The sequence below is a fragment of the Acartia tonsa genome, chromosome 13 (assembly GCF_053477335.1).
Source record: "Acartia tonsa isolate MP-2025a chromosome 13, ASM5347733v1, whole genome shotgun sequence".
NCBI lineage: Eukaryota > Metazoa > Arthropoda > Copepoda > Calanoida > Acartiidae > Acartia > Acartia tonsa.
This window is the reverse complement of record NC_137272.1, coordinates 24128187-24155524: the sequence shown is the minus strand read 5'-3', so window position 1 is coordinate 24155524 and position 27338 is coordinate 24128187. Positions and strand designations below refer to the sequence as shown.

General features: G+C 30.9%; 1 protein-coding gene across 1 annotated transcript; it reads right to left on the bottom strand.

The window, feature by feature from the left end:
• Nucleotides 1-602: 602 nt before the first annotated feature.
• LOC145335214 (uncharacterized) lies at nt 603-27338 on the bottom strand. Its single transcript, XM_080180948.1, has 24 exons — nt 27271-27338; nt 20004-20434; nt 18726-18829; nt 18046-18248; nt 17295-17390; nt 17044-17133; nt 16462-16548; nt 16140-16220; nt 15728-15778; nt 14956-15012; nt 12807-12886; nt 12328-12443; nt 12104-12184; nt 9052-9123; nt 7349-7402; nt 6911-6984; nt 6418-6505; nt 5974-6225; nt 5692-5829; nt 5097-5175; nt 4826-4888; nt 2028-4637; nt 1544-1669; nt 603-822 (listed from the first exon to the last, which is right to left on the bottom strand). Exons 2-24 carry the CDS (start codon nt 20069-20071, stop codon nt 603-605), a joined length of 4890 nt encoding a protein of 1629 aa, XP_080037074.1. The 5' UTR covers nt 20072-20434; nt 27271-27338.

Below are 27338 nucleotides of genomic sequence, written 5' to 3'. Positions count from 1 at the left end.
TATTTAGAAGAAGGTCCAATTTTAATGTCTCTATTATGACGCAGTGTGGTCAATACTTAAACCCAAAACGTCTCCTTCAACAAGCGAGCGCCTGCTGTAGGTCTAAATTGTGAAGGCCTATAAGTAAATAAGCTGTGCCTCAAATAGGTTTCTAAAGTGTTTCCCTCCTCCTTATCCTTTGCCATCTGCTCAGTAATAGTCAGCTCTTCAGGTGAGGGGGACACGTGTAATAACCGTTGCAGGTTTTTATCATTCATTTCCTACAAGATTTTTTTCACTTAATAAATTTGATGATTCATTACAGAAAAATAGCCTAATACCAGCCTGGACCTATGTAACTTTATCTTAAAATGGGGAACTCAATCAGTTCATTGGCAAGGGAGAGCAAACAAAACAATGTTTAAATTTTCTTTTTAAAGTAAAATTAAAAATGGAGCTAGTGGACTCTGGAGACCTCTAGGGGTGTATCCGCTATTAATCACATAAAGTAGTACTTAAAGCTTTGTTTGTTTGTTAATTATTAAGATCTGACTAACCGATTGAGTTTTTGATGTTTTTATTACTTATAGTTAATCAACATGTTTTGTGGATTAAAAAGTAATTTAAGTGAAAAGAATTTCCTTCAGTTTCTTTTCAATTATCTCTTTCTGTTTGAATATCTCTTCTAGTTCAACCTTAGTATCATCAAGCATATCACCAATAGGTTTTATTGGAATACGTTCTAGAGATTTTCTTCTCTCCAATTTTCTTTGTTTGTCAGCCTCGGTTTGACAGGTGGCTATTTTGGGCACGGAGGAAAAGGTTACACTTTTCTTTAAACCTTTTTACAACAATAGTTGTCAACAATGATGATTCGAGTGTCATGTTCATATTTAAATAATTCAACATTTGAATTTGTAGATTATATACAAATGATGAAAAACTAAAAAATTCGCATAGAATAGTTATTTCTCGCATCGTATCATAAACGACTTTCCGCAGATATAGAATGTACAATTATAAGATTAAAACTGGTTTTAATCTTTTGATTGTACATTTTTATATTCGTAGAAAGCTGGATATAATAAGATGCTAGACATAGTTTTTTCGTATGGATGAGAACCGGTTCCTATCCACCGGATTCGAATGAATACGAGAAACTAAATTAATGGCACCATACCAGTTGAGGAGTGAGAATTAACAACCTCTGTTGACAAAATAACCCCCCCCCCCCTGGCATGGAGTGATTTTGCACCACATCTTAAATTTTGTTCCCTGTAATTTTCAATGTACAAAACAAAGCTTGTGGTTATAAACTATGAGTTATAGGGGTACAAAAACTGCTATGGGGGGCAAAAATCACACACAGGGTGACAATATTTAATACGGGGTAAAAATCAACTCCTCAACTGGTAAGTAGTCCTAAATTAATATTAAATCTTAATTTACTTTACAGATTTGTTAGTTTAAATTTTTCGAAAAGCCTGTACAATTAGTCCATCAACTACTTTTAATATACTTCTTAATGTAATTTTCTGAAAATTATATAACAATTGTTGTTCCTGGGAAACCCGTGGATGATACAGCAAAATTTGTGTCATTAGAGAACTTGAGAACAGGTTTAAGAACCGCAGGACCGCTCTTCCGTCGGAAACGAACATTGTCGTCCTCGCTGTCAAGAGATCGCTCACTACAAAATATAGATAATAAATAGTTTAGTTGATTATTTTAGCGCAGCTATTCTACAATCCAGATTCTCCGTGTAAGTCTGACTAACTGAAGGGCTGTAAGAACGCGTGTAAACATTATGATTGTCTCTTTAGCTAAATCTTATTATTTATGCCAAATAATCATACAATATAGGGGTTATTGCTATAAAACGTCCGTCCTTTTTCTTCTAAACTATTATTTTATTGCTGTGCCGATTATGGGTGTACCTGCCCTTTTTGCTTCGAGCATTTATTGATACACAGTGCCAAAATTTAGAAAATAGAGAAATAATACAAAAAAGCTGTCATAAAAACTGACAACAAACAAAATTTATTTACCTTTTGAGTGACATATCTTCAGGGGAAGTTGGGGCACTCAATCTTCTGTGTCTTGATGAATTACTTCCGACAGAATCTAAACTTGTCTTCTTTTTACCACTTCCCAAATCATTCATAAGATTATCATTGTCTAACTGAGAAGATCTTATCATTTCCTCGAGATCATCATCAATATGAATAAGATTATCCTCAAACATTGTAAGTTTATCAGTCATTGTAAACTCTGTTGGAGATGGGGAGACATGAAGTAGTCTTTTTAGATTCTCATTGCTCATTTTCTTTAGTTCATCTTCTATCTTTTGTTTCTCTTTTGATATTTGATTAAGTTCATTTTTGACATCATCAGTTGATGGATATTTTTTAACAAGATCTTTGTTTGGCAGAGTATTGTTATTATCAAAATTGTTACTGTTTATTTCACTAAATTTGATTTCTTCCATGAATCTCACATTTGTGTGTTCTGTTGGTTTTGCTGCCTTTTTAGGGCTAGGTGGCTGCACTTGATTTTTATTTATTGTATGATCAATACCAATACTTTTAATGAAATCTTTAGTTTCTTGATTAACAGCATCTTTGCTTGCCTTTTCTTTATCTTTAGCAGGAAGTAAAAATCCAGGTTTAAAGGCCGAAAATGTTTCAACTTTCTCCTCTTTTACTTCAACAGCTTTTGCAGTTTCACGTTTTTGAATGCTTTCCAGCCCTTTTCTAATATTGATCAAATTCTGTTCAAATACTTGTAGCCTGTTAACTTCTTCCTTTTTAGGTTCCACCATTGGAAAATGCGCAGAAATACTAGATTTAATTTCAAGTTTATCTTCAAATGATTCTCCCCATTTCTCATCAGATTTGCTGATGTCAAATTGTTCAACCTCCGATTTCCAAGTGATTACAGTTTTCTTTTCTGGTTCATTATTCTTAAATGGATTTACTGTAATATTGGATTTAAAAGGGTTTACAGTTTTGTAAGCAGTTGGACTTGAAAAGTTTTCATTCTTATCCTTCTCAAATGCCTTGGGCTTAGTGTAAGAAATATTCCAATCATCATCTAAAGGAAGAGAAGATTTGCTGTCTTCAAATGCTTCTTTAAGTTCATCAGCTAATGAAGTTGAATAAGGCTTGGGTGTGTAATTCTTTGCTTCTCTTTCTAAATCCTCAATGTCATTGAAGTCAATTTTTCTTTTTATATCTTCATACATGAACTTATTGTCAATACTGAAATCATACTTTACTTCTGCTGATGTTTCTATTGGTTTATCGATTTCTTCACTCTTTGTGATTGTATAATCCTTAGTCTCATCATATTTTATAGGTTTGTCATAATCATGTCTTACAATACCATTTTGTTTTGCCACATCTTTGTCCTTTGTCCCCTTGAAATCAAATAATTTGGAGTAATCAACCAGTTTGATGTCATCAACTTTGTCTGGTGGTTTTTCAATTTTTCCATTATCAAACTTGAAACTGTTGAACTTTTCAATGTGATCTATATCAGAAATTTTGGGATATATCATCTCTTCCTTTACTTTGGCAGTTATATCAACAATTGGCTTTTCTATTTTGGCTTGAGCCAAAGCAGGAAACAAGTCTTTAATTGGACTTGTATTATTTTCACCACTTGAATCTTTGACAGATGGTGAGGCTGAAGCCTTTCTATTGGCAGCTTTCTTTCTAAAATACTCCTCAAGAACAGACATCTCCTTGGAACCTTCTTTTAGGCTTTTGTGGCGTGTTGATCCAGATCTTTGATCCTTAAGACTTACATGACCACCTGCATTGTCCTTATCCTTTTCTTTTGCAGGAGATGGTAGAGCATGATCTTTTAAGGCTGTATGACTACTTGACAGGGGTAGCGAGTGATCTCTTGGTTTAACTGGTTGAACTGTTTCTTGTTCAGCATTTAGATTAAGTTGACTTTTAGATAATGATCTTTCAGCATCAAACTTACTGCCATAGATACTAGACACTGGTGGTTCATATTTAGTTGAAAAGCTGCTCGGTAGTTGGATTGAATCATCTTTATCTTTATTATAAGTACTTGATACAGTCTTAGTGGTCACATTTTGATTGTTTAAATTGCTAGATATGGTTCTATCTTGTTCCCTGAAAGTTTTTGAAAATCCTGAAGTATTTTCTAATTCTTTGCTAATTACTTCATTATCAATTAAATTGCTTCTGTATGGTTTATATTTATTTCTATGTAGACTACCAGTGTATGATACATCTTTATCCCAAGTATCCTCCTTCCAAGATTCATAAGTCTTAGCAGCATTAACTTTGTAATCTGTTTCATTGTCAGCCCCTCTGGCAGAAAATGGCCTTGTTTCCTCATTAGTTCTATGTCTAGAACGACCATAGGACATATCTTTATCTCTAACGTCATCTAAGTTTTGTTGGCTATGGTAGCTTGTTGAATACATCCTTGGAGATTCCCGTGCTGAATAAGTCCTCTCTCTTAAACTTTGTTGACTAGACGTCATGTATTGATCTTTCAGACTTGAATTGCTTGTTGACAGAGGCATAGACTGGTATGCGGATACTGGATCTTTTCTCAGTGGTCGGTTTAATGGTTCTTCACTAACCTTGTTCAAATCTGGGGTTGTGTCAGAATACCTAAAAGAAAAAGTAGTTCTTTAAATTGTACAATTTTTTAATTATTTATCTCAGGTAATGTCGGCTAAATTAATCTTTTTTAACCTTTTAACTTAAGACAACACTTAACACACGAGATATGGAGAAGGAGGTAAACAATTTGCAATCAAAATCCTATCCATGAATTCTTGCTTGATTGTATACTTTACCTAAGGGACGAAACAGCAGGAATGGTAGTGTAACGAGTTGATATGCCTTGAGAACTTGTTGGCCTGGCAAAAAAGGGTTCAATCAATTCCAAATAAGGCATTAGTTTTTTTTTATGGGAAAACTTATACATTTTGAAATGAAAATGACTACTCTGTCAAATCTGAGGTCATTTTATCGATATACAATTTAAATGGTTTTATCAACCATTTGGAAGAAGTATAATCATTTTTAAAAAATGCTAATGATATATTTGCGGTATTGATTGATAACCTGGTAGGACTGTATGTTGAATATTTGTAAGGACTGTCTCTGTCTCTAGTCTGCTCACTGCCCCTGCTTCGTGGCCTGAGATTCAAATTTTTCATTAAGATTAGGTATACATAGCTTTCCGGTATGTTTATAAATATAGTTTTATTTTAAACCTGACCCTTAATGATCCTCTCTTTCAATAGTTATTTTAGACATGCTTCCGCGTATAGGTAAATAGATATAAGGTTTTGTTGGTCCTGAAAGCGCAAATGCCCAGGTGCTAATTGTTTATGATTTTTAGTTTATTATTTGTATAAAATTGGCTCAAAACTGGTTCTAATCCAGCAGATATTCATCGGTTTCTAAGTAATACTAAAAAAGTATTTAAAATACTCTTTATTAACAATCTACATCATGCAATATTACTGTTTTGGCGTCATAAAACACCTTTGGCTCATTTTAGGGAACCATTTTTTATCAGTGTAGAAATGTAGGATAAAAAATTTTCTAATTATTTGTATCTATAAAATTTCCTTTGAATGATTTTGATAAAAGAATTAATATTTTCATTAATCTAAAGAGGATAATAACAATGACAAATTTTTAAAGTTCCTGAATTCTTCATGATATGATTTTTCAAATGAAATATCATCTACATTTGTACTGTGCCATCTTGTTACTTTGGGTGGCCTCCTAGTGCTGGTAGCCGGAGTTCCTTGAGCAACTCTGTCTAGTGTGTGATAGGCTCTAGTCCCTACAATAAAAATGGAAATGCTATTTTCTAATTATTTTATAACTTATGACTTATAATTTTATGATCCTTTTTGCACAAATCTTTAATTTTGGCCTTGTTTTGTTCTCTTAAAATAATGAAGATTTAAAGAAATTCTCACTGTACCTGGACTCTCATGTCTGGAAAGGTAAGCTGACCTACTTGGCGTAGGACTCTCCCTGCTAGGGGTCAAAGATCGAGACCTTTCCTTTAGTAATCTTCTCTCTCTGAACGAAGGAAGTTCTACTATGCTGTCAACATTTGTCTCCTTGGCTTTAAAATCACTTTTAATTTTATCTTCGTCGATGGATTCATCTACAAGAGTTGTTTTTCTGATGGATGGAGGGGTCAGCACACTGTCTATATCTGTTTCTTTTCCTAAAAATAAAGAATCTTGATATCGATAATGCGTGTTCTGCAAAGTATAGCAGAAAGGAGGAATCCTAGCCTATGCTAGTTTCAACAACGCAAAAAAACCTTAATCAAAAAACATATTTGTTGGGTCAACTGTAATTTTTATTGCAGAGTACTTGTAGTAATAATATAAGTTTTAAATAATATCATGCTAACCTCCAATGTAAGAAGATTTGAGATTACTCCTGGGAAGTGTGTGTACAACAAAGGATGTTGTCATACTTGTGGCAGAGGATTTGGGTCTAAGGATTAGATACTTTACTCAATTTTAACGCATCTACTCTATAGTCCTAGGCCCATCTGTTCGGCGGGTAGTTATAATTGACTAAATAAGATGCCATGTAAGATAATGGCCTGATTTTCTTGTGTGTGTAAATACTGCATTAAGCCTGTTAAATCAAATTTAATTAGCATTTAAAACGCTCATTATTTATTTTACATAATTTCCATATTTTTTTTACTATTTTTCAAAATGTATCATTTTTTATCTATAAAGCCGATTATTACCAAAAAAAAACTTTAATTGAAGTTGTGCATTACAGTTAAAAAGTCGAGGCATTTTTCCTATTTATGGATTTTTTTCTCAATGCAGAAAACAATATTATAGACTCTTGTTGAGTTATTTTACAAAACTGAAGTATCCATTCCTGGTTTGAGATGATCGTCTTGGAAGAGTACTACAGTAGCTGTGTGGGTCATCCAGTGGCTCTATGCTGTCAACATCTTGGAATACAACAAAACAAATTAATAAAAAATAGAATAACACAAATAACTTTATCTTTATGTATAATTAAACAGCAAAACCCTTCATGACTTCGTGATATTTTTTTTTCTTCCTACAATCTCTAATTGGTATGTTTGGTATATTTTTCATTTGTTTGTTTAGAACAGGCTACATAGAATAGATTAAAATGGGACTTGGTAGCCTTGTATGGTAAGAGGCCATCCGGGATATAGACCTTACAGGGTTAGATTAGGAGAGTGAGGGGTGGGAGAAGTTGAGTGCTCGATAAATTGAGGGAAAGCACTGAATGTACTATTTTTGTACATAATTTTAATTATTTCATGGATTTATACATTTAATTACCTGTTTCGAAGCCACTTTTGAACTCAGCAGGCACAGAAAGCTTACGTTCACGACCTACTAAATATTAATATTTGCTTATTTCAAATTAAAACGACTCCAAACTTTTACTAAACCAATTCAAAATTATTATTTCATTTTGAAATATTTGATATTCTTATCTAAATCTAAAAATGAGTTACAGTTTTTCATTGCTGCGCTACTTTGAACACAATTTTCCTTGTTTTATAAAAGAAGCATCACATCCTTTATAAACTTGTAAAAAGTTTTTTTTTGTAAAGTTTTTATATTCAACATTTCATCCTTTATCTACCTTATCAAACTTATTATGTACAACTTTTATATTTATTTTTATATTTAAGATTTGTTTGGTAAAATTTGTTGTAGGCGGTAGTTTCTTTCTATTTTTAAGTCTTTTGTTACTTCTCTTATTCTATTATATAAAGTAGCAAAAAAAAATTTGTCTCTAGCGAAGGATCTTGCTAACCGCTGAACCGGTATAGTCATCCTTTACAGTGAAGCTTCTCATGAGTCTCGGGATGGTTTTAGTCCATTTTTCTGCCTTTCCATATCCCTTCGAATACAGAGTCCCTAGATGCTAGGGGCGTAACCGCTAGTATTAGAATAAGTAAGGTAAGGCCCAGACAAAATTAAGTTAAAATTACTCATTTTATTTTAATTGAGATAATGTTATTTGATTGTTTAGTGGCATGCAGTCATATAAACTTTATTTCATTGTATCTTAAAAAAATACCTCAGTTTATGAAAAGTTTATGAATAGATGTGGCAGTTTTTGGGGCCTATAGTTTGTATATTTTCTCTGGTATCTAATCTATTTATAGAAAAGTTGAAACTTGGACAGTAAACTTTTTTCCAACAAACAAAAATTTTGCAACGTTTGCAACTTTGGGGAACAGAAACACTGACAACTAAGCAAAATAGATATTTCTTTATTAGTGCAATTAAAGCTTTATCTAGACTTTATCAAAACAGGTTCTTTCTTGTGATTGACCATAAATACGGTATTGCTTGTAAAACATAGACTTCATCCTTTTTTATTTGCCTAGCCAACTATTTATTGCCAACGATACTCAAACTAATCATATTTGTTCACTTTTGCATCCCCGGTCATCTATAAAACCATACTGAATTAAAATTTACAAAAGTTTAATTATTTGATTTAAATTTTTCGACTCTATATAAGACTAAAAAAATGTCACATTGCATGATTTATTGGCAATGCCTACCAATGGTTAAATTTTTTTTATCGATACCATCATTGATGAGGTTTGTTATACGTGATATGACGAACCAGTTTATTATATTTTTTTCATACTTTCAAAAAGCTTCGTTACTAATGGACTTAATTTTTTGTCTAAAGAATTCTTGAACTCTAAGAAATTTAATCCTATTCTAATCTAGAAAAATAACAGATAATGTTATTCACTTTGTTAAAACTGTTTTCATTGCAAGTTCAATTCCAAAAAAATATGGTTTAACCCACATTTTTGTTGATTTTGTCAAATCAAAATTAAATTTTAAAGATCTAACAATATTAATTTACAGACATAACTACGTGTCCTGGCATCCTCTGTAGTATCTTGAAATCTATTGGCAGACGGATAAATCCTAGTTATAGAGTAGCTGATTTGATAAAATAAAGAGGGATGGATACAATAATCAGTGGGAGATTAATCAAATGAAACCTGAATTTCTATCTTCAACCAGACTTCTCCTGGAAGACTGTCGAGATAAAGATTTACTCATGCTGGGACTACCTGGAAATTAATTTTATGTTAAACTTTTTTCTATAATATTAGTCTTATTGATATTATTAAAACAGCTATTTATTTATATTTTTTTGTAAAAATGCTTAATTCAAAATCCTGTATCAAGTGTGTTTTTAAAGTCAAGCTGCTTTTAATTACGAATAATATTAGATTCTACTAAAAAAAATAATCTCTCAACTGTGGAAATTTGAGAATATTTAATTTATCCCATGACTCTAAATCAACCAATTAAGTATTGTAATTTTTGAATTCCCATAAGGCCTCAATTTTACATTTTCTCTTCCTCTGTTTTATTATAGCGAAACTACTTTATAAAAGTAATGTTTAAATTTTAGTGATAACCTTCTCTGGATTTTCAACATTGCTAAATCCAGGCATTAAGGGTGGAAACCTAACCGAAAAAATATGGAGGTTTAATATTCTAAATTTTACTACAAATCAAAACTATTCGCATCTTCTTGTAGTAGTCAAAACAAGACAAAAACTATATCATAACTAAAGACGTTTGAAACAGGGAAATGGCCGATAAATAGAAGTACATCCTCAATGATGACATACAAAATTATCCCTTCTGAAGATTAAAATTAGTAATTGTAACGTTTCAACCCTCAACTTAAAAAATAAAAAATAAAAATTCAGTAAAAGTACTTAAAGTTGTTAATCCAGCGAGTAAGAAAACGTTATTGTAAAACTTTGGGGACTAGTGTAATAAAGAGAGCCCATTGTCCCCTCTCTCTCTGCGTTTGAAATCTACCTATTCTAATTCTTTCTTTCTCTGTATCTTTGAATAAGTACACGCACTTTGGTTTCAAACGGTTCCGCTACTTTTAAAGGTAATCGTTCTTGTTGTGATGTTTAAGCTGTGTTTCTTTTTAATGAATTCAATCTGACTCTTTTAAATATGTAAATCTGTCTTATGTAAAATAGAAAACATATTATGCTGATAAAAATATTTTATTTCTGTCAAAGCTAATTTAGAATTAAGTAATATAAAATGTAATAATGATAATTAATAATGGTACATTCATACCAACTATCTCTTTCCCAAACAAGGACGAAATAAATCAAACATGTCACCAATATATTTCTTTTATGAGCATTAACTTCATCAGGATAAGGTTATTTATGTACAGTAATATATATTTTTACTATTGTGTTTATATGGTTATGTAATTATAAAACAAGGATGAAAACACCCATAAAAGTGATGCTCTAAAAGCAAGGACAAACGAACAATAACTTTTGTCAGTAATTAATAAGCAGAACATTAGTTTATAAGTCTAAACGAAATTGTACATAAAATTGTTCCATAATTGAGTAAATACGGGATACAATAAATGGACATTAGGATTTGAGTATAGAGATGCTTCGCTTATTATATTGTACCTTGTTGTCCTAAGAATCATTATTCCAAAAATTAGAAGAATAGGATAATTTTATCATATGAAAAATATTTTCAAAAAAGATAAAAATCGGCATGTTTTAAATGGATGTACGGACTTTGATGTAACGATTAAAGAGTTGCTACATTTTCCAAATCATACCTAAATGTAATTGGAATCATCATGCAAAGTTTATATTCGATAGGACAATTCTAACATGTCTAATCTAACGAAAGAATTTCGGACGGAGCTTATATAAAAAAAACTATAAAATATATGAATTTAAATGCTTAGAATTATGTGTATTTAATATTTTCTATTTATTCTATTTTTTTGCATCTATGAACATTTGCAGTTTTGTTTCTTTACTGGTGTTGACTAGCTACTCATTTTCTCAGAATATAAGTGACTTGGTAAACAAAACAATAAGTTAGGGTTAACCTTCTAAATTAAACAAAAAACAAGGATGACAACATAAATAAAAAGCTAAGCTTAATGAATAAAAAATCAGACAATTGTTACAGATGTTAGATATAAAAGGGTGATGAAACAACGAAAGAGAAAATAGTTGTAGAGTAGCTTCAGGATAGAAAAATGTTTTATAAATTTATATTTATTATAAAATGATAGGTTAAGTAAGATTAATATTTCTCTACTGATTATTAAAAATCATCAAAGTCAAAGTTTTCATCAAAAGGAAAGTTTAAAAGTTTAATAATTTTCATTTCATCTAATCAGTAAGTTTAAATTTTACATATTAATTTGTATATTTTATATAATTTTGTAGCAAAGCTACTTTAGATGTCACCTGATGGATTTCAGTTTGTCCGTTGGTAAGTCTGTTAGTGTTGAGCAATTATTTGCGCTAAACACTTTGGTAATCCTTAATATTGGATTACTCCAAATTTTATTTAACAGTTTTTTGTAGTGAAGATACTTAATAAATGACACTTTACCAAGTCTGGCCTTCTGTCCGTCACTCTAGTTTTGTTATCCATCAAAGTTTTTTAATAAGTCGCTCGCGGGCATTTTTTCTGCCTATTTTGGAGGCTGTTGTATACTTGTTTATTCTAAAAAAAATATACTGCAAATAAAAAGAAAAATGTGATATAAGGGATTTGACCGCGTAAACTGGACACTTAGGTAAACAATTTGTTTATTTCTAAACCACACAATCCTCTAGTAATTGGTTTAAAACAAGAAAACATTACACTGGGATAAAATTAAATATTTTTTGTTTGTATGACATTAAGCAATTTAGATATTTATGTATCCTACAATAATTATAAGGTTGTAAGTTTTTTGTCTTTAGCTTATGGTAATAACTGTTCTGAGTAAGTTCTCGGATTTATGGAAGCTTTAAATATTTCACTGAATGGTTTGGGTCTATTAAATGAGTAGATTAAGGTCTTGGAACAGTTTTAGGCTATTTCACCCCCCTAACCCTCTATGCATATCGCTACTATAGGCTAGGGAAGAATCCGCTAGTATATTACATATATTTTATAAGTATGTTATGGCGGGAGCTACACTTGAACACAATGTCCATAATTTTCAGAAATGGTTTTAAGCTATTTCCAAATTACCTGGACTGTGTGCAGACTCTCTCCTGCTGGGGCTATGAACTGACTCCCTGCGGGACTGGCTGTGCACGGAATCTTGTCGACCTAATATTTATAAAAAGTTATTTTAAAACAATCAAAAATTCATTTTTCATAATCACTTATTTCGTAAAACGATAGGTTTTATTAAACGATCAGAATGGTAGACAAATTGACGGACAAACGTCTGTTTTCGGCCAATGCATTACCTGGAGAGTGTAGAGATTCTCGTCTGCTTGGACTATGAACCGACTCCCTTCTAGTGCTTTGGCTATGGACAGACTCGCGTCTACTTGGCCCCAGCTCTTGCTGAATAGGTTCATCTAGATATTTGCATCCTTAAATATTTAAAGCACGGTTTAACTCAAGATCTTTAAAAAAGCTCCCGTTTCAGAATGTCAGAAGAATGACAACAATTTTCATAATAGAAGGAATTCTTTAACATAACAGGGACAACTCATAACTATGCAAAGATTTCTAGAAAAAAAGTCGTGAAAGCAAAAGGTTGGTTACTAACTATAGTCAAGAGGAGAGATTGACCGATGGACTGATAATTTTACTAAATGCAATTTAGTGTTCATAAAATCTTACTGGAGTTTTTTATTCAACATACTAAATGTATTGCTTTTTAGTGAATATCCCTACTGGTCATACTAACACATATTAACAAATTAAAAGACACAATCCTGAATCCGCTGGAAATGTTGTTTCAACAACTGAACTTGTTGGAGCACTTTTAGGGTTTACTGGCTTCAAAGAATTTAGCCTATAATTCAAGGATTAGTAATAACAAATGATTTTGTCTGATAAAAAATTTAGTATTGTCAAGTTGTCAATATTCCAGATTAGATATACATAAATGTTGGAAAAGAAAGTAATAAAAAAATTTGTGATATTGATCCAAGAAAGATTATATAATTTAATTATTTCATATCAATACGGAAAAAAATAATCAAATATTCTCATTTCTCTCATGGGTACAAGGATTACATAATGAACAATAAATTAATCTTCACCTCTATAAAGTGTGTTACCTTTTTTTATGTTCCATTATTATTTGGCCATAACTCGGTCAAAAATAATCACAAATCAGACTTTTTTCAACCGAAGATACTCAAATGGTTCCTTTACAAGCCCAATCAATCAGTTTTAAGATATCTTTATATTTCAAGCAAACCATAAAATCAACAGAAAAAATACTTATTTTTACTCTTCTCTCATTTTAAAAGTTTGATTCTGTTAAATTGGCTATTCTTGAAGGGATTTATGCATTGATTATACTCAAACATAATATTGGGTAGAAATTAATGTATTTCAAAGAAAGAAAATTTGGAAAATAAGAAATTCGACCTCTATCACTACAGAGGTCAGCTGCAAACCTCCAGTTGACAGGATGTAGTTTAATACTTGTTAGTGATAATAAATAGCCAAAAAAGTAAAACAAAAAGTTTTTTAATATGGTAAAAAAATGATAATCTAAATCTTAATTTTGGGGATGATGATTTTAAGAACGCTTTTGCTGGTGGTGATGATGACCCAGATGGTATCAAAGTACATGAGCGTAATGACAACTCATCTATTGAACTATGGTCCAAATTTTGTCTTTGTAGCAGCTTCCAATAAAAAGTTGTAACAAGAAATATAACCATCTTTTAAAAAACTATGTATTTACTTTATGAATTGGAGAATTTAAAAACCATGATTGTATGTTTTGAAATTTTTCTCGAGTGGAGAATGCTACAAATACAAAAATCGTACTATAGTTTAATAGATAAGTTGTCATAATGCTCATGTATTTTGATACCATCTGGGTCATCATCACCAACAGCAAGAGCGTCTTTAAGATCATCATCCGCAAAATTAAGATTTAGATTATCATTTTTTTACCTTATTAAAAAACTTTTTGGGCTAATTATTATTGCTAACAAGTATTTAACTACATCCTGTCAACTGGAGGTTTGCAGCTGTCCTCTGTAGTGATAGAGGTCGAATTTCTTTTTTTCAAAATTTTCTATCTTTGAGTATAATCAATGCATAAATCCCTTCAAGAGGCTAATTTAACAGAATCAAACTTTAAAAATGAGAGAAGAGTAAAAATAAGTATTTTTGCTGTTGATTTTATGGTATCTGTGCATATAAAAGGTAACACCCAAATTTGCCTTTTTTTTGTATTTTCATCAATTTTGCTTAAAATATAAAGATATCTTAAAACTGATTGATTGGGCTTGTAAAGGAACCATTTGAGCATCTTCGGTCAAAAAAGGTCTGATTTGTGAGCATTTTTGACCAAGTTGTGGCAAAATAATAATGAAACATAAAAAAATGTAACACACTTTATTTTTATACATATAAAAAGACTGTCTTGGTAAATATGAGGGGAAGAAATGGGTGTATATTTTGTATTTTAAGTACATGTTTTGGTTCTCACGTGATCACCAAAAAAATGTTATGAAATTTCTATAGATATTATATGATTTTTACAAACAGCCGAACAAAATGAACTGGAAGTCGTGACGGGAAACAAATTATGATATTTTTTTAAAGAACCTATTAAAAATTATCAAATCATTAACAAATAAATTGTAAAAGATATCAAATTAATTAAATGCAGTTTTTGTACTCAATGAAAATCATACAGAAAAGAAAGAAATATAAGTGAACAGAAGTTTCTTTAGACTACTAGAAAACAGTTAGTAGCGTGCGAACAAACGGACTACCCCCTGCCAGAGCGTCTAAAAAACTTTAATTAGTTTTCGATGAAATTAAATAAAATTTCAAACTCATAAAACATTATTTTAAGAGAGGCACAACTTTTAATAATTTGTTATTACTATCCTGGGATTTGGCAATGGGTTGTGTAGCTGTCCAGATAAACGTCTTTCTGATATACTTGCCTAAAAAATATTACAAATATCTAAATTTAAAAACCCTTTGTAAATTTCAATCAAGATTGAAATTAACCATTTAATTTTAAGCAAAAGAAAAGGTGTATGAACAATCCATTGATCAATTATGTCCAAGCAGATTGATGCAAAAAGTAAAAGTTAAAAAGATTAAATCTTTAAACTAATTTACGACATCTATCTTTTAAAAAAAGACGACAAATTCAAGATTCTTCCATAAAAGTGCTAACGCAAACAGAAAGTCAATAGTTGTGATTAGTTTTGGGAATCATCATAATAGATTTATACAAATAATACCACTGAAAAAATCGATTTTCCTTTTTAGAAGGACGGACGGACAGACAGACGGGTCCATATTGATGTAATAAAGTGTGTAGTGTAGAGTTGAAATAGATGTTAACATAATTTCACTAATGTATATTTATATTTCCTTATGTATAAATTTTATAATTACTAGGGATTAAATTTGGCTGTTTTAATGTTACTTTAATTATGTTAATTCTCTTATAACATCACTCATATAGCTCTTTCTTTATAAGTTCTATCCCCAATTTCTAAAAGATTTTTATAGGTACGTTGCATTAATTACTTTTATGATAGTTAATAAGGACATTATAATTAAAGAGCCAAAAATCCAATGGCTAATATCACATGAATATATGGTTTCAATAAACTCTTGCAATGTTGAATTTACAATTAATCCTACCTGACTATCCTTCCTGACAGAGGCTCTAGAACTAGCCTGACTCAGCCTCCTAATCAAATAATCTCAATATTTTTTTTTTAAACAAAACAAAGTAGAAAGAATCTTTTTGACTAATTTTCAAACAAATTAAAAGCAAATCTTGTTACCCACTTAATTAAATTAAATTGTAGATGGGTATAATCATTAATGTAAATTTTATCAGTCAATATTTTTTGGGTTGATGCAGCAGTTTGATAGATTTATTTTCTCTGAATCCATTCGTCACAGTCTTACGTGCTACACTGTTGATTGTTAAAAAATGATGTTTTGGCTGCTAATCATTGAATGGGGTCGCTGGTAGAATGTCATAATCAAGGCAGAAGACTGTTGACCTTAGCTATTTAAAAAATATAATTATATTGGGTTTGTTCCTGCTGCTTAATGAGATGCTGTCTTCAATGCTTGCCTCTCTCAAACTTTCCTGACAAAGCACCATATTTCTGTCATGGACAACCTAAAAAAAAGTAGGTTATGACACTATAACTGTTTTTGCTCAATATCAAACCAAAATTATCAATAACAACGTAGACCCAGTCCATTTAAGCAGGTTCTAAGCTTTATGTATAGAGCACAATCGAAGATTTAACAGAGATTTAACGCTAATTTAACTGAGATTTGAGCCTATGACCTTCCAGGCAACATTATATTTATAGCTGCTATTTAAGTAACTGGTCATACAACATTTATTAATTTACCTTGAACTGTCTAAGTTGTTTGTTATAAGACACGACTTGCATGAATTTTCCTTCCCCTTGGACTGACAGATTTTCAGCCTTTGCATCCTAAATTTTTAAAAGAATAATAACGATGTTCAGCAATTTTAGAAACATTTTAGCAATGATAACCACCCCCACTCCGTCTAATTTTAAAATAAATTTAAAATAAGGTAGAGGGGATAGTGTTTCATTTGTTTGTTAAATACTCTAGGTCAGATTAGGTTAGGTTATATTGAGTACTTGGGTAGTCCCAGTTATAGGCTAAGTAGGGTTAGGTCTCCTTGAAAATGGTTAAAAAGGAAAACAACACTTCTCCCCCCCTCTTTTTAAAATTTATTTAAAAAGTAAGGTATCAGTGCTCAATTGGTCCTTTGTGGTAAAGCACCACTTTTTGTACTTAAAACAATTGTAGCCTATGTGTTTTAGAGATTACCGTCTAAAATATATTCTATTTCTTCTGAGTTCACCCTTGATTTGACTTAAAATCAAGAGGAATGATTAGAGTATCCATTACAATACCATGTTGACATAAGCAGTTTAGATGTAAAAAAGTTATCTCACCTGGATAAAACGTTTAAGCCTTTCCTCAGTTTTTTCGCATTGGTCAAACAGAAAAGCTCGATGGTAAGTTAGATTGTCTTCAACTTCAACCTAGAACAATGTTAATATTTATTTTCAACAAAACAAACATGTACAATAATATAAATGTAAAAGTTTTAGGTATGGAAGTGCTTTCCTTCAATTTAATCACAAAGATGTTGAATGCAGTTTTTTTACTACAGGCAAGCTTAGTAAAAAATGTTTCCACCTACCTCAGATTCTATTGAGCTTTGTTTCTTTGAAAGTACGGCTGGTCTACTTGTCATGGGGGGAGCAAGGCACTTGGGTTTAGCTGGAGCTGTTCGCATCTATAATACATTAATTCTTGTGTATAACTCCCTAAAGTTTGCATCTTTAAGTAATTGGTAACATACTTCATCCCAGTCGTATTAGTAGGGACTGCATTTAAATTTATAGCCCAATGTATAAGATTCTCGTCCATTCAAGATTATAAGTAAACAAACAAAATATCAATTACGGGGGGAGGGGGTGGTAGGGTGGTGAGATAAACTTAATTGTCCCGGAGAAAATGTGAATAGAGCAGCATAATTTCCAAACATGCATATATGAAGTTAATATTCATAGCAAAACTGTCCATATTGTAAAAAACTATAAATATACAATATTACATTTAGTTGTAGTATAGCATAGGATAGGCTTTGCAGATGCAGATATATAAATTCAAGTCTATTATTCATAGTTAGGCTCCAGACAATATGAAATTTTATTATTACAAATATATTTTTCATTATCATAATTCCATACTGTAAATATATATAATGGAAATACTTTGTTGAGATTTGTTTTTTACAGTGGACAGTTAAGGCTTCATAATCTTAAAACTGAAGTTGAAAAGGCCTGCCTTTCTTACTTTTGAAACCCCTCAAGGTTTTCAGTCCCTTCGCCGAACCATGCGCACGCACCACTATGACTTCTAGACAAAGATAATGTAATAATATGTACCTGTGGTGTGGAAGGTTGTGAGAATGGTGGCTGTACAGACCCATTCTGGCTGCCAGTCCTTGACCGGCCAAGATCGTCCTGGCGGCCATCGGCAACAGCTGACACCCCTCTATCAGCCAGAGCTGTGACCAGGCATGGCTGGGAAATGGCCAGGGTGGAGGGAACTTGAATGCTCCCATCTTCGTCATCACGGGGGAGATCCTCTGAAACAAAGATTATTGTGAAGCATTTATTTTAGATTTTTAGTAGTCAAAATAGGAAGGTTTAGAATCTAAACGTTTAAATAAAGACTTTTACATAAGAATATGCGTCTGTAAACCTCTCAAAATATAAGTATTCAAGGAATTTTTCCGACTGTAGTGTATAAATTTTTCGATTCAATGCTTTTAAATTAAATTCTTTTTTTATATACATATATTTGATTTCACTCTACACCTTTTTAGTTAATTTGTTGAACCTCGTAAAAGTGTCAAACTATGACGACAGAAAAAAATAACAATTAACCAATGAGAAGCCAGTATTCACTGTAATTGACCAATGGTAAAATATATAGCGGTCTCTCATTGGTTAATTGTTAATTTTTTCTGACGTCATAGTCAGACACTTTTACTGGGTTCTAATTTGTTGAACATCGCTTGAAAGAAATATGTTATCCTTGTTTACATAAACTAAATAGTTACCTATTTCAGAGAAAGAAGCAAATATTTCTTCATCTGTATTTTCTACAAGAGAACAAATATCAGAACCTTCAACTTTGTCAACTCCTTCAGGTTGTCCAGTCAAACTAGAATTAACAGTTTTGGTAAAATCCCATATTTTACCAGTAGTTGTATCAACATATACAAGTCCAAATGTCTTAAGAATAAAGCTAAAAGTTAAATAATTATGTCAACAATCAGTTTTAATTTAAGTCAGCGTTAATAATGTCAATAAAATCATTTTAAAAATACATATATAAGTTTTAAAAAACTTCTGCCATGAAGATTTATGCTAAATATGTTATATAAATATCGTTAATATGTCAGCGAAGATCACTTATATTCAATGTTATACAGAAGAGACAAATAATAAGCCAAATTCTAAAAAATTCAAAGTTTAGCTTGTTAGTATAAAAAATATTTTCAGTATGACCCAGAACCAGTTTTAATCGCGGAAGTGAATCGGATTCTTTAAAAATTGGTAAATTCCTTTTTAACTCATAATGTCAAAAATTGGTTATATTTCAAGACTTTAAAAGATTGAATCGCTTATTGATTTCAGCTGGAAGGGTCTATAATTAATACATTTTGGTGTGCGATAAAGTTGTAGAGCATCTACGCACTAAAATGGTAAAAAAAACGAACAATATATGTAATTTTGGATTGGATGTATATTTATTTTAATAGAGTAGCTTTGTTTATGTTTCATTATGATTAGACAATTATTTCAGGACTACAAATGTACACATAACATTCCCTGGCTAATAATAGAAAAGTTTCGCTGCGAAATAACCCTTAACACTCATTTGTTGGAAATTAAAATAAATTAGTTAACATTAATTTTGACATAAATAATTTGGTGGGGAATATTTCAATTTTTATTACAACACAAAATAAGTAATTATTGTGTTTTAAATTTACAATAAAACGTTATAAAATAAGCAAGAATTAAAAAATAATAATAATGTTTATTAGCTTTTATGAAAACTTAAGCCTTTTAAATATAAAAAAAGAATCTGCACTCAAAAACATTTATGAACGTGAAAACAACCAAAAACGAAAAGAGGTAATATTAATAGGATGAAAACAATAAAAATTAGCCAAATTTATCATCTACCGACGAACAAAACACTACTTCTTCGACTTTGGACATACTACACTTCCAAAAAAAATACTGGAATAACTTATGTTAGGTTAGGTTCAGTATGGACATGAAAGGCTATTACTTCGCATGGAGAGTGGATATACAATACCACTTACCTTAAATTTTGAAGGCTGCCGAGGAACCTGTCCCTGCTATTAACCTGAGTTCCAGAACCCCCGCTCATTTTCAACAATTTTCAACGAAATTTTTAATCCTTAAAATTCAATCACTTTTCTTCATTTTCACTTTAAAATCACCCAAAAATAGTTAAAACCAAATGCAGTAAGAAAATATGGCCATTTATCAACTTATTTTTGCACTATACCAAGCAAGATATAACGTCACTTTTTAATTGGGAAGCAAATCATCACTGCATTCACAATTATTACTTTACAGATTGTCTTACATTATAATTTCACTGTTATAATTGAGTTTTCTTTTAAATTAAGTCTTTTACTGGCAGGCTCTAGCTTCCAGCTTTGGTTTATTTTATGTTCTTAACTGCATTTTGTTTATTGATTAGACATCAACCTCTCCTCATATCAACCTAAACAAAAGTATGTTAATTCTTTTTTTTTGTTAAATAATAGCAGGAGTATCATCTCTTCCTTCAGCATAAAAACCAGTTTTGTAGGAAAGTTATTGTGTTAGACAAATCAATGTTTTAAAGATTGTTGGACGATAGAAACAACAAATACATGTTTACATAACTGCAAAAATATAAACATACAATGCAATTATTTTAAGATCATGGTCAATAATCAAGCTAGTAGTAACAAACTAAGATAAATTGTTATATTGTCAGCTATTTCAATACAGTTGTGTTGAGTGTTTTTATATTTTGTTAAATTTTGTGTTGCTGTTTATCAATACTAGTAAAAACTCGAAACAAAAAGCAACTTTTTGGATAGTGAACTATATATAACCTCCTAGATTCCCTTTAATTTTATTCTAATTATTTAACAAATGCTTATAAATGATATACAATGCATTGTTTTTTATCATTTCATTAAATATATTTGTTGATTTTACTTTATTAATAGCTTGAGCCAAATTATTATTTTTTCATATATTTCTGTACACAAATGTTTTCTTATTGGTAAATACATCTCATTTGAATTTTGAATATAGCACTGAATTTATTAAAAATAGATTGTATATATACTATGAAAATATATAATATATTCTCAATAATAATGTATATAATATACAGGGGGAATTTTTTTATTAATCATTAATAATTGCTTTATTCAAACCACTTATGTGAGTATGATAATTTGTATCTTATTTTCTTAATTGGATTAAAGCAATTTATATCAGAAAAAAATATTAACAAATTGTTAATTGTTAGAAATAGTGATTTACAACAGTTAGGGAGTTAAATCCATTTTTATAATAGCAGAAATATAATCTATGATTACTGTTTTGACCCTCTAAAAAACGTAATCTACCATACCACTTTCACCTCCCTTAGTGATGATATCATCAATGCCGATATGATTTTTGTAATCTACCATTCCAATTTTGCCTCTCTTGGTGATGATATCATCAATGCCGATACGATTTTTGAAATAAACCATTCCACTTTCAAGAGAGGCGAAACTGGAATGGTGGTTTACACTTTTAACATCGACTTATTTGAAATCATACATACTATTTTTAAATTATGTTAATCAAAGGAATGTTTAAAATACTATTTATAATTTAAAATATTTTATGTAAAAAAAAATAATAACTAGAATATACGATTACTATTATGTCGATTTAAATAAGGAAATTAATGTTTATGAATACGCTGAAATGTAAACATAAATGTACCATTCCAGTTTTGCCTCTATGGCACATGAAAGTGGAATGGTACATTTAAAAAATCGTATTGGCGTTGATGATATCATCACCAAGAGAAGGGAAAGTGGAATGGTAGATTATGTTTTTTTGAGTGTCACAACCGTAATCATAGATTATATTTCTGCTTCTATAAAAATGGATTCAACTCCTTAACTGTACAAAGTTTTTGTTTTGACAATCGGTGTGCGGACATTGTCTGTACTACCAGCCGTTTTGGGGTTATTTTTCAAACCAATAAAGTTGTAAATTGGTCCTGATTCAATTTCCAAAATAAATTACTTTGTAAATACAGGTTTTTAAGATGTAATTTGTTGAAAAACATGAAATATTTTTTTTCTGATTTAAATTGCCCCAATCCGATGGTAAAAATAAGATATTAATTGTTAATTTTTGTCAGGGGTAAGTGGGTTGGATTAAGCAATATTTTATAAAACACCCTGTATATCTGGAATAATGTATAATACATTTCAAACACTGCGCACCTAATGTACTGAAATAAAAGTGTATTTTCGGACAGCTATTTAAAATTGAGGGGGACTTTTACAAGTTACAACCCTTAATTTCTTTTACCTATCAGATGATAGGCTAACTAAGTGTAAGATTTTTTACAGAATATATTTCAAATAAATAATTTTTTTACTTTAAAAGCTAAATTAACCAAACATAGATTTTTAAAACCAACTATAAATTTAAAAAAAATAGTATTTAGCAAAATTAATAGACATGGAAAGAAGTAAGGATAATATTACTCAAAGCTTTTTATACAAAATAACCAAATTCTAGAGTAGCTTACTTTAGAAATATTTCAGCTTTGTCCCAAGTTATACGATTTTTAACACGAATGCACCAGGGAAAGGGATATGGCTGCTAAAAAGGTAAAAAAAAATTCACTTGTCGAGAATTACTTTATAAATAGTGAAAGACTTTCAACCAAAAAAATTCCATCTTGCTATAGACAAATAAAATACAAAATAGAATTTTGGGCAAAATATTTTGTTAGTTTGTATATCTTTGTCCCTGAAATGCACATATTAACATGTACAGAGTATTGCAGAATGCTCATTCACTGCAAACTGTATGATGCAGTGCAAAAACTAAACAGTAAAAATATTTCCCCATACTAGATATAAAAAATGTATACTACATTGTAAGTTCATTCAATACAACTCATTCAGTATTCAACATATTAAAACTAAAATTATTGTAAAGCTTTCCCAAAATTACATGATTATGATTGTATGCCCTAGTCCCTAATTAGGTACTACGAATAAAAAATCATATGAATGATTTCAAAGTGGTAGGGAGGTTTATAATCATCCCAATAAAAGACATACAAAAAATTTTAAGGGTTAAAGAGGCATTTCTAAAATTTTACCAAATTGTTTTAAGAATCGATGGTAATCTTTTTTGCATTAATTTTATCATTTTTTGCGTTTCTGCAGTCATTAGCGTATAATTAATATTATGATAATAATAATCTTTGTTGAATACATAAATCTCATTTGCTTTCCCAGTAGGAGAAGTCTGATTGGCACTGCTTTGTCATGGGTACAGGGATTGGACAATATTTTTGAATATGCATGATAAATAAAATTTATTTAGGTACTAGGTAATAAAGGTATGCAGAGATTTAATTTTTATCTTTTTCTTTCTCATTGATATAATAAATAATTATGATAATTGTTAAAATACATGTACATATTATCTTCTTTCTATATGTTCTGATTTTCTACCACATTAATAGTATCTCGCCTTGGAGTGGTCTACAAAATGATTATATTTTCATAAGTAAAAAGGCTTTTTATGTTTTTTTCTTCTAGATTCTTTTGATGTGCATGGAGTTAAAAGTATGTTTCTGGAAGAGTTAAATCAAACTAATAATATCCTAACATCGCCCGCCCCTCCCCCCATTTTGAAACAAGAATGACATCATTCAAACCCCAAGTATAGGAGAGCTTCGTTTTTAAAAAAGCTCATCGGATCAGAATTGATATTGGCTTCCTTCAGATGCTAGATGCGAAGCCACTAGTTTTGAAAACTAATGCACTAATGTATTTTGTTGAACCATATATTATTAGGTTGAACAAGTTTGGTTTGAAAAAACGGAGCTCAAAGCAATTTTCTGGGGTTGGTATATTATTATTATACACTTGCGAGGGTTTGGGTTGGAGTTAATACACTTTAGCTGCAATAGAGAATTCATGCTTTTCACAGTATATTTTAAATGTAACTTTCAACAAATAACTTCCTCTCATATATGGCCTATCCCTTCCCCAACCACTCAATTTCTACTAGTTTTACTATTTAAAAAACAAACATTGCTGTTAAGTGCCATACTTTCAACCCTTTTGATAGGATATATTGCGTTTTATACTGAGATTTAAACCTATAAACGATAATGAGATAGGCTAAGCTTAAGTTGGTTATGTAGGCTAATAATTATTTTTATGGCTATTTCACATTCAAATTTACTGTGTTGTTAAGTTTAACATTTTGTAGGGAATTTGCACACACAAACACACACACACAAATATTGCAATAAAACTGTGCAACCAAAGCTTTAAGCTTCAACCAAACCAAAGGCTGTTCAGCCGAAATATAACAAATTTCTATTAAATTTTTGACTCTATGTTTATATTCTAATGTCTAACAATTATGTAATGTATACCAATTAATCACATAAGAAGACAACTTTTAATCTGATTCATGTTGGCTAGACTTAAAACGGTTGTGAAAGAACATTAATCGAATCGTTTTTTAGAATTTTAAAAATATACAGTAAAGATGAAATGATTATTGATTTATCTTTCTATATGCTTGCCTGTGCCTTCCGCAAAACAGGTAAATATTCTTAAATATGAACACTAGATTTTTAAGATTTTTGTTTTATTTTATAAACACCTAAGCTAGGGAACAATAATAATACTTTACACCAACCAAACACACAAACTTGCACAAACACACACATACATCCAGCTACAAACATTCAAACACACATCTACAAACTACCAAATACAAACTATCAACCCATATTCCTACACATACACCAAAAGACAAACTATAACACTCACATCTACACACCCAAATACAAACTATCAAAGCAACTCCTACTGACACCAAAATACAAGCTATCACAACTGCACCTACAAACTCCCATAAACTTTCACAGCAATGCTTACACCTACACAAACACCTAAATACATACTATTACGCACCTTTACCCAAAAAAAATTAAATGCAAACTACCATACCCACACCAGTTAACACCCAAATACAACCTTTCATCCACTCTAATACAAACAACCAAATAAAACATTTGATCTACCCTAATACAAACAACTAAATACAACATTTGATCCACCCTAATACAAACACCCAAATACAACCTTTCATCCACCCTAATACTAACAACCAAATACAACATTTGATCTACCCTAATACAAACAACCAAATACATCATTTGATCCACCCTAATACAAACACCTAAATACAACATTTGATCCACCCTAATACAAAAACCCAAATACAATATTTGATCCACCCAAATACAACATATGATCCACCCTAATACAAACACCCAAATACAACTTTTGATCCACCCTAAAACAATCACCCAAATACAACATATGATTCACCCTAATACAAACACCAAAATACAACTTTTGATCCACCCTAATACAAACACCCAAATACAACATATGATCCACCCTAATACAAACACCCAAATACAACTTTTGATCCACCCTAATACAAACACCCAAATACAACATATGATTCACCCTAATACAAACACCCAAATACAACTTTTGATGAACCCTAATACAAACACCCAAATACAACATATGATCCACCCTAATACAAACACCCAAATATAACTTTTGTTCAACCCTAATACAAACACCCAAATACAACTTTTGATCCACCCTAAAACAATCAACCAAATACAACATATGATTCACCCTAATACAAACACCAAAATACAACTTTTGATCCACCCTAATACAAACACCCAAATACAACATATGATCCACCCTAATACAAACACCCAAATACAACTTTTGATCCACCCTAAAACAAACACCCAAATACAACATATGATCCACCCTAATACAAACACCCAAATACAACTTTTGATGAACCCTAATACAAACACCCAAATACAACATTTGATAGACCCTAATACAAACACCCAAATACAACATATGATTCACCCTAATACAAACACCCAAATACAACTTTTGATCCACCCTAATACAAACACCCAAATACAACATATGATTCACCCTAATACAAACACCCAAATACAACTTTTGATCCACCCTAATCCAAACACTCAAAGAGAAACTACCACACCCACACCTACAAACACAAGACATCCACAAAACATTAGACATGAAAACTTCATGTTTACAAATAGAATAATTTAACAGTTTTTCAAATAACTTTGAAACATTTTACTACTAATTATTTTATTAGTTTAAATTCGAACTTATCACCCCAGCTGCCTGAAAACTAAACGATATGAACAACTTATAGTGCCTAATATAATATGACATCATACAAAACAAATGGCTAATGATTTGCCATTATACATTGTATTTGACCCATGGTAAAATGTATACTGGCCTATCATTGGTCATTTGTATTGTATGACGTTATTCTTATTAGGCACTATAAGCTGCTTCAAAGGGTATGCTCTAAAGTCGCGTGTAATTGGTTGTTAGATATATCAAAGAAATATAAACTTTTCAAAAACAAAATAATTTATAATAGCAAAAAAACATGCCTAGATTTGCTCAGTTTTATAAATTCCTGAAACTTGAGGAATTTCAATAAATTTAAATCCAATATGATGAGCACATTAAGATAAGAAGGTAAATCAAAATTCATCCATCATTGTTCAGATCAATTTCGGAAATTGATCTTTTTTCAGAGATTGGCGAAAAAAAAACACAAAAACATAATTTAAAAAGAACAATTTTAACTAACATAAAGATTGAAAAGAAAATGTTTCTGCAATTGCTCTATCCCGGGACAAATTTTTACCTAATTATTAGGGTCTTTTCGTACATCAGTCTGGTTGTTTGTGCAACAATAAAAGTAAGTTAGGGTCGAAATTGATAAGTATGTGCTGCTTTCTTTACATTTCTTGCAAGAATTTCTTCTAAAATGTTGTTAACTGTTAGCGCTGCTCTGTTTATGAACATTATTGTCCATGCATGTTTAAGATTTGACAATGAATAGAAATAGAAAATTGACGAAGCCCATTTTGTTCCGAATTTGTATCACTTTTGAAAAGTGCGACTCCAGTTACGTCATATTTTTCTTTCCCGAAAAAGGGAAGGGGGGAAGAAAATCTCTTCAAAAGAGATGGGAAAAACCCCCTTTTCTCTCATCTCTTTTTTCTTCCCCCCTTTCCTTTTTTTTCTTTCCCCCTTCTCTTTTTCGGGAAAGAAAAATATGACATAACTGGAGTCGCACTTTTCAAAAGTGATACAAATTCGGAACAAAATGGGCTTCGTCTAGAAAATTTACCTAAAAATTTGGGTTTGACACCATCAGTGTTTTACTTTCCACAGAAGACCTAACTTACCATCCTTTCT

Excerpts from the sequence above, each read along its gene's own strand:
- LOC145335214 (XM_080180948.1), bottom strand. The coding sequence starts at position 20,071 with ATGAGCGGGGGTTCTGGAACTCAGGTTAATAGCAGGGACAGGTTCCTC. Across the intron at positions 18,830-20,003 it reads GGCAGCCTTCAAAATTTAAG|TTTGACTGGACAACCTGAAG; the intron begins GTAAGTGGTATT and ends TGTTAATTCTAG. Across the intron at positions 4,889-5,096 it reads TCAACATACAGTCCTACCAG|GCCAACAAGTTCTCAAGGCA; the intron begins GTTATCAATCAA and ends CTTTTTTGCCAG.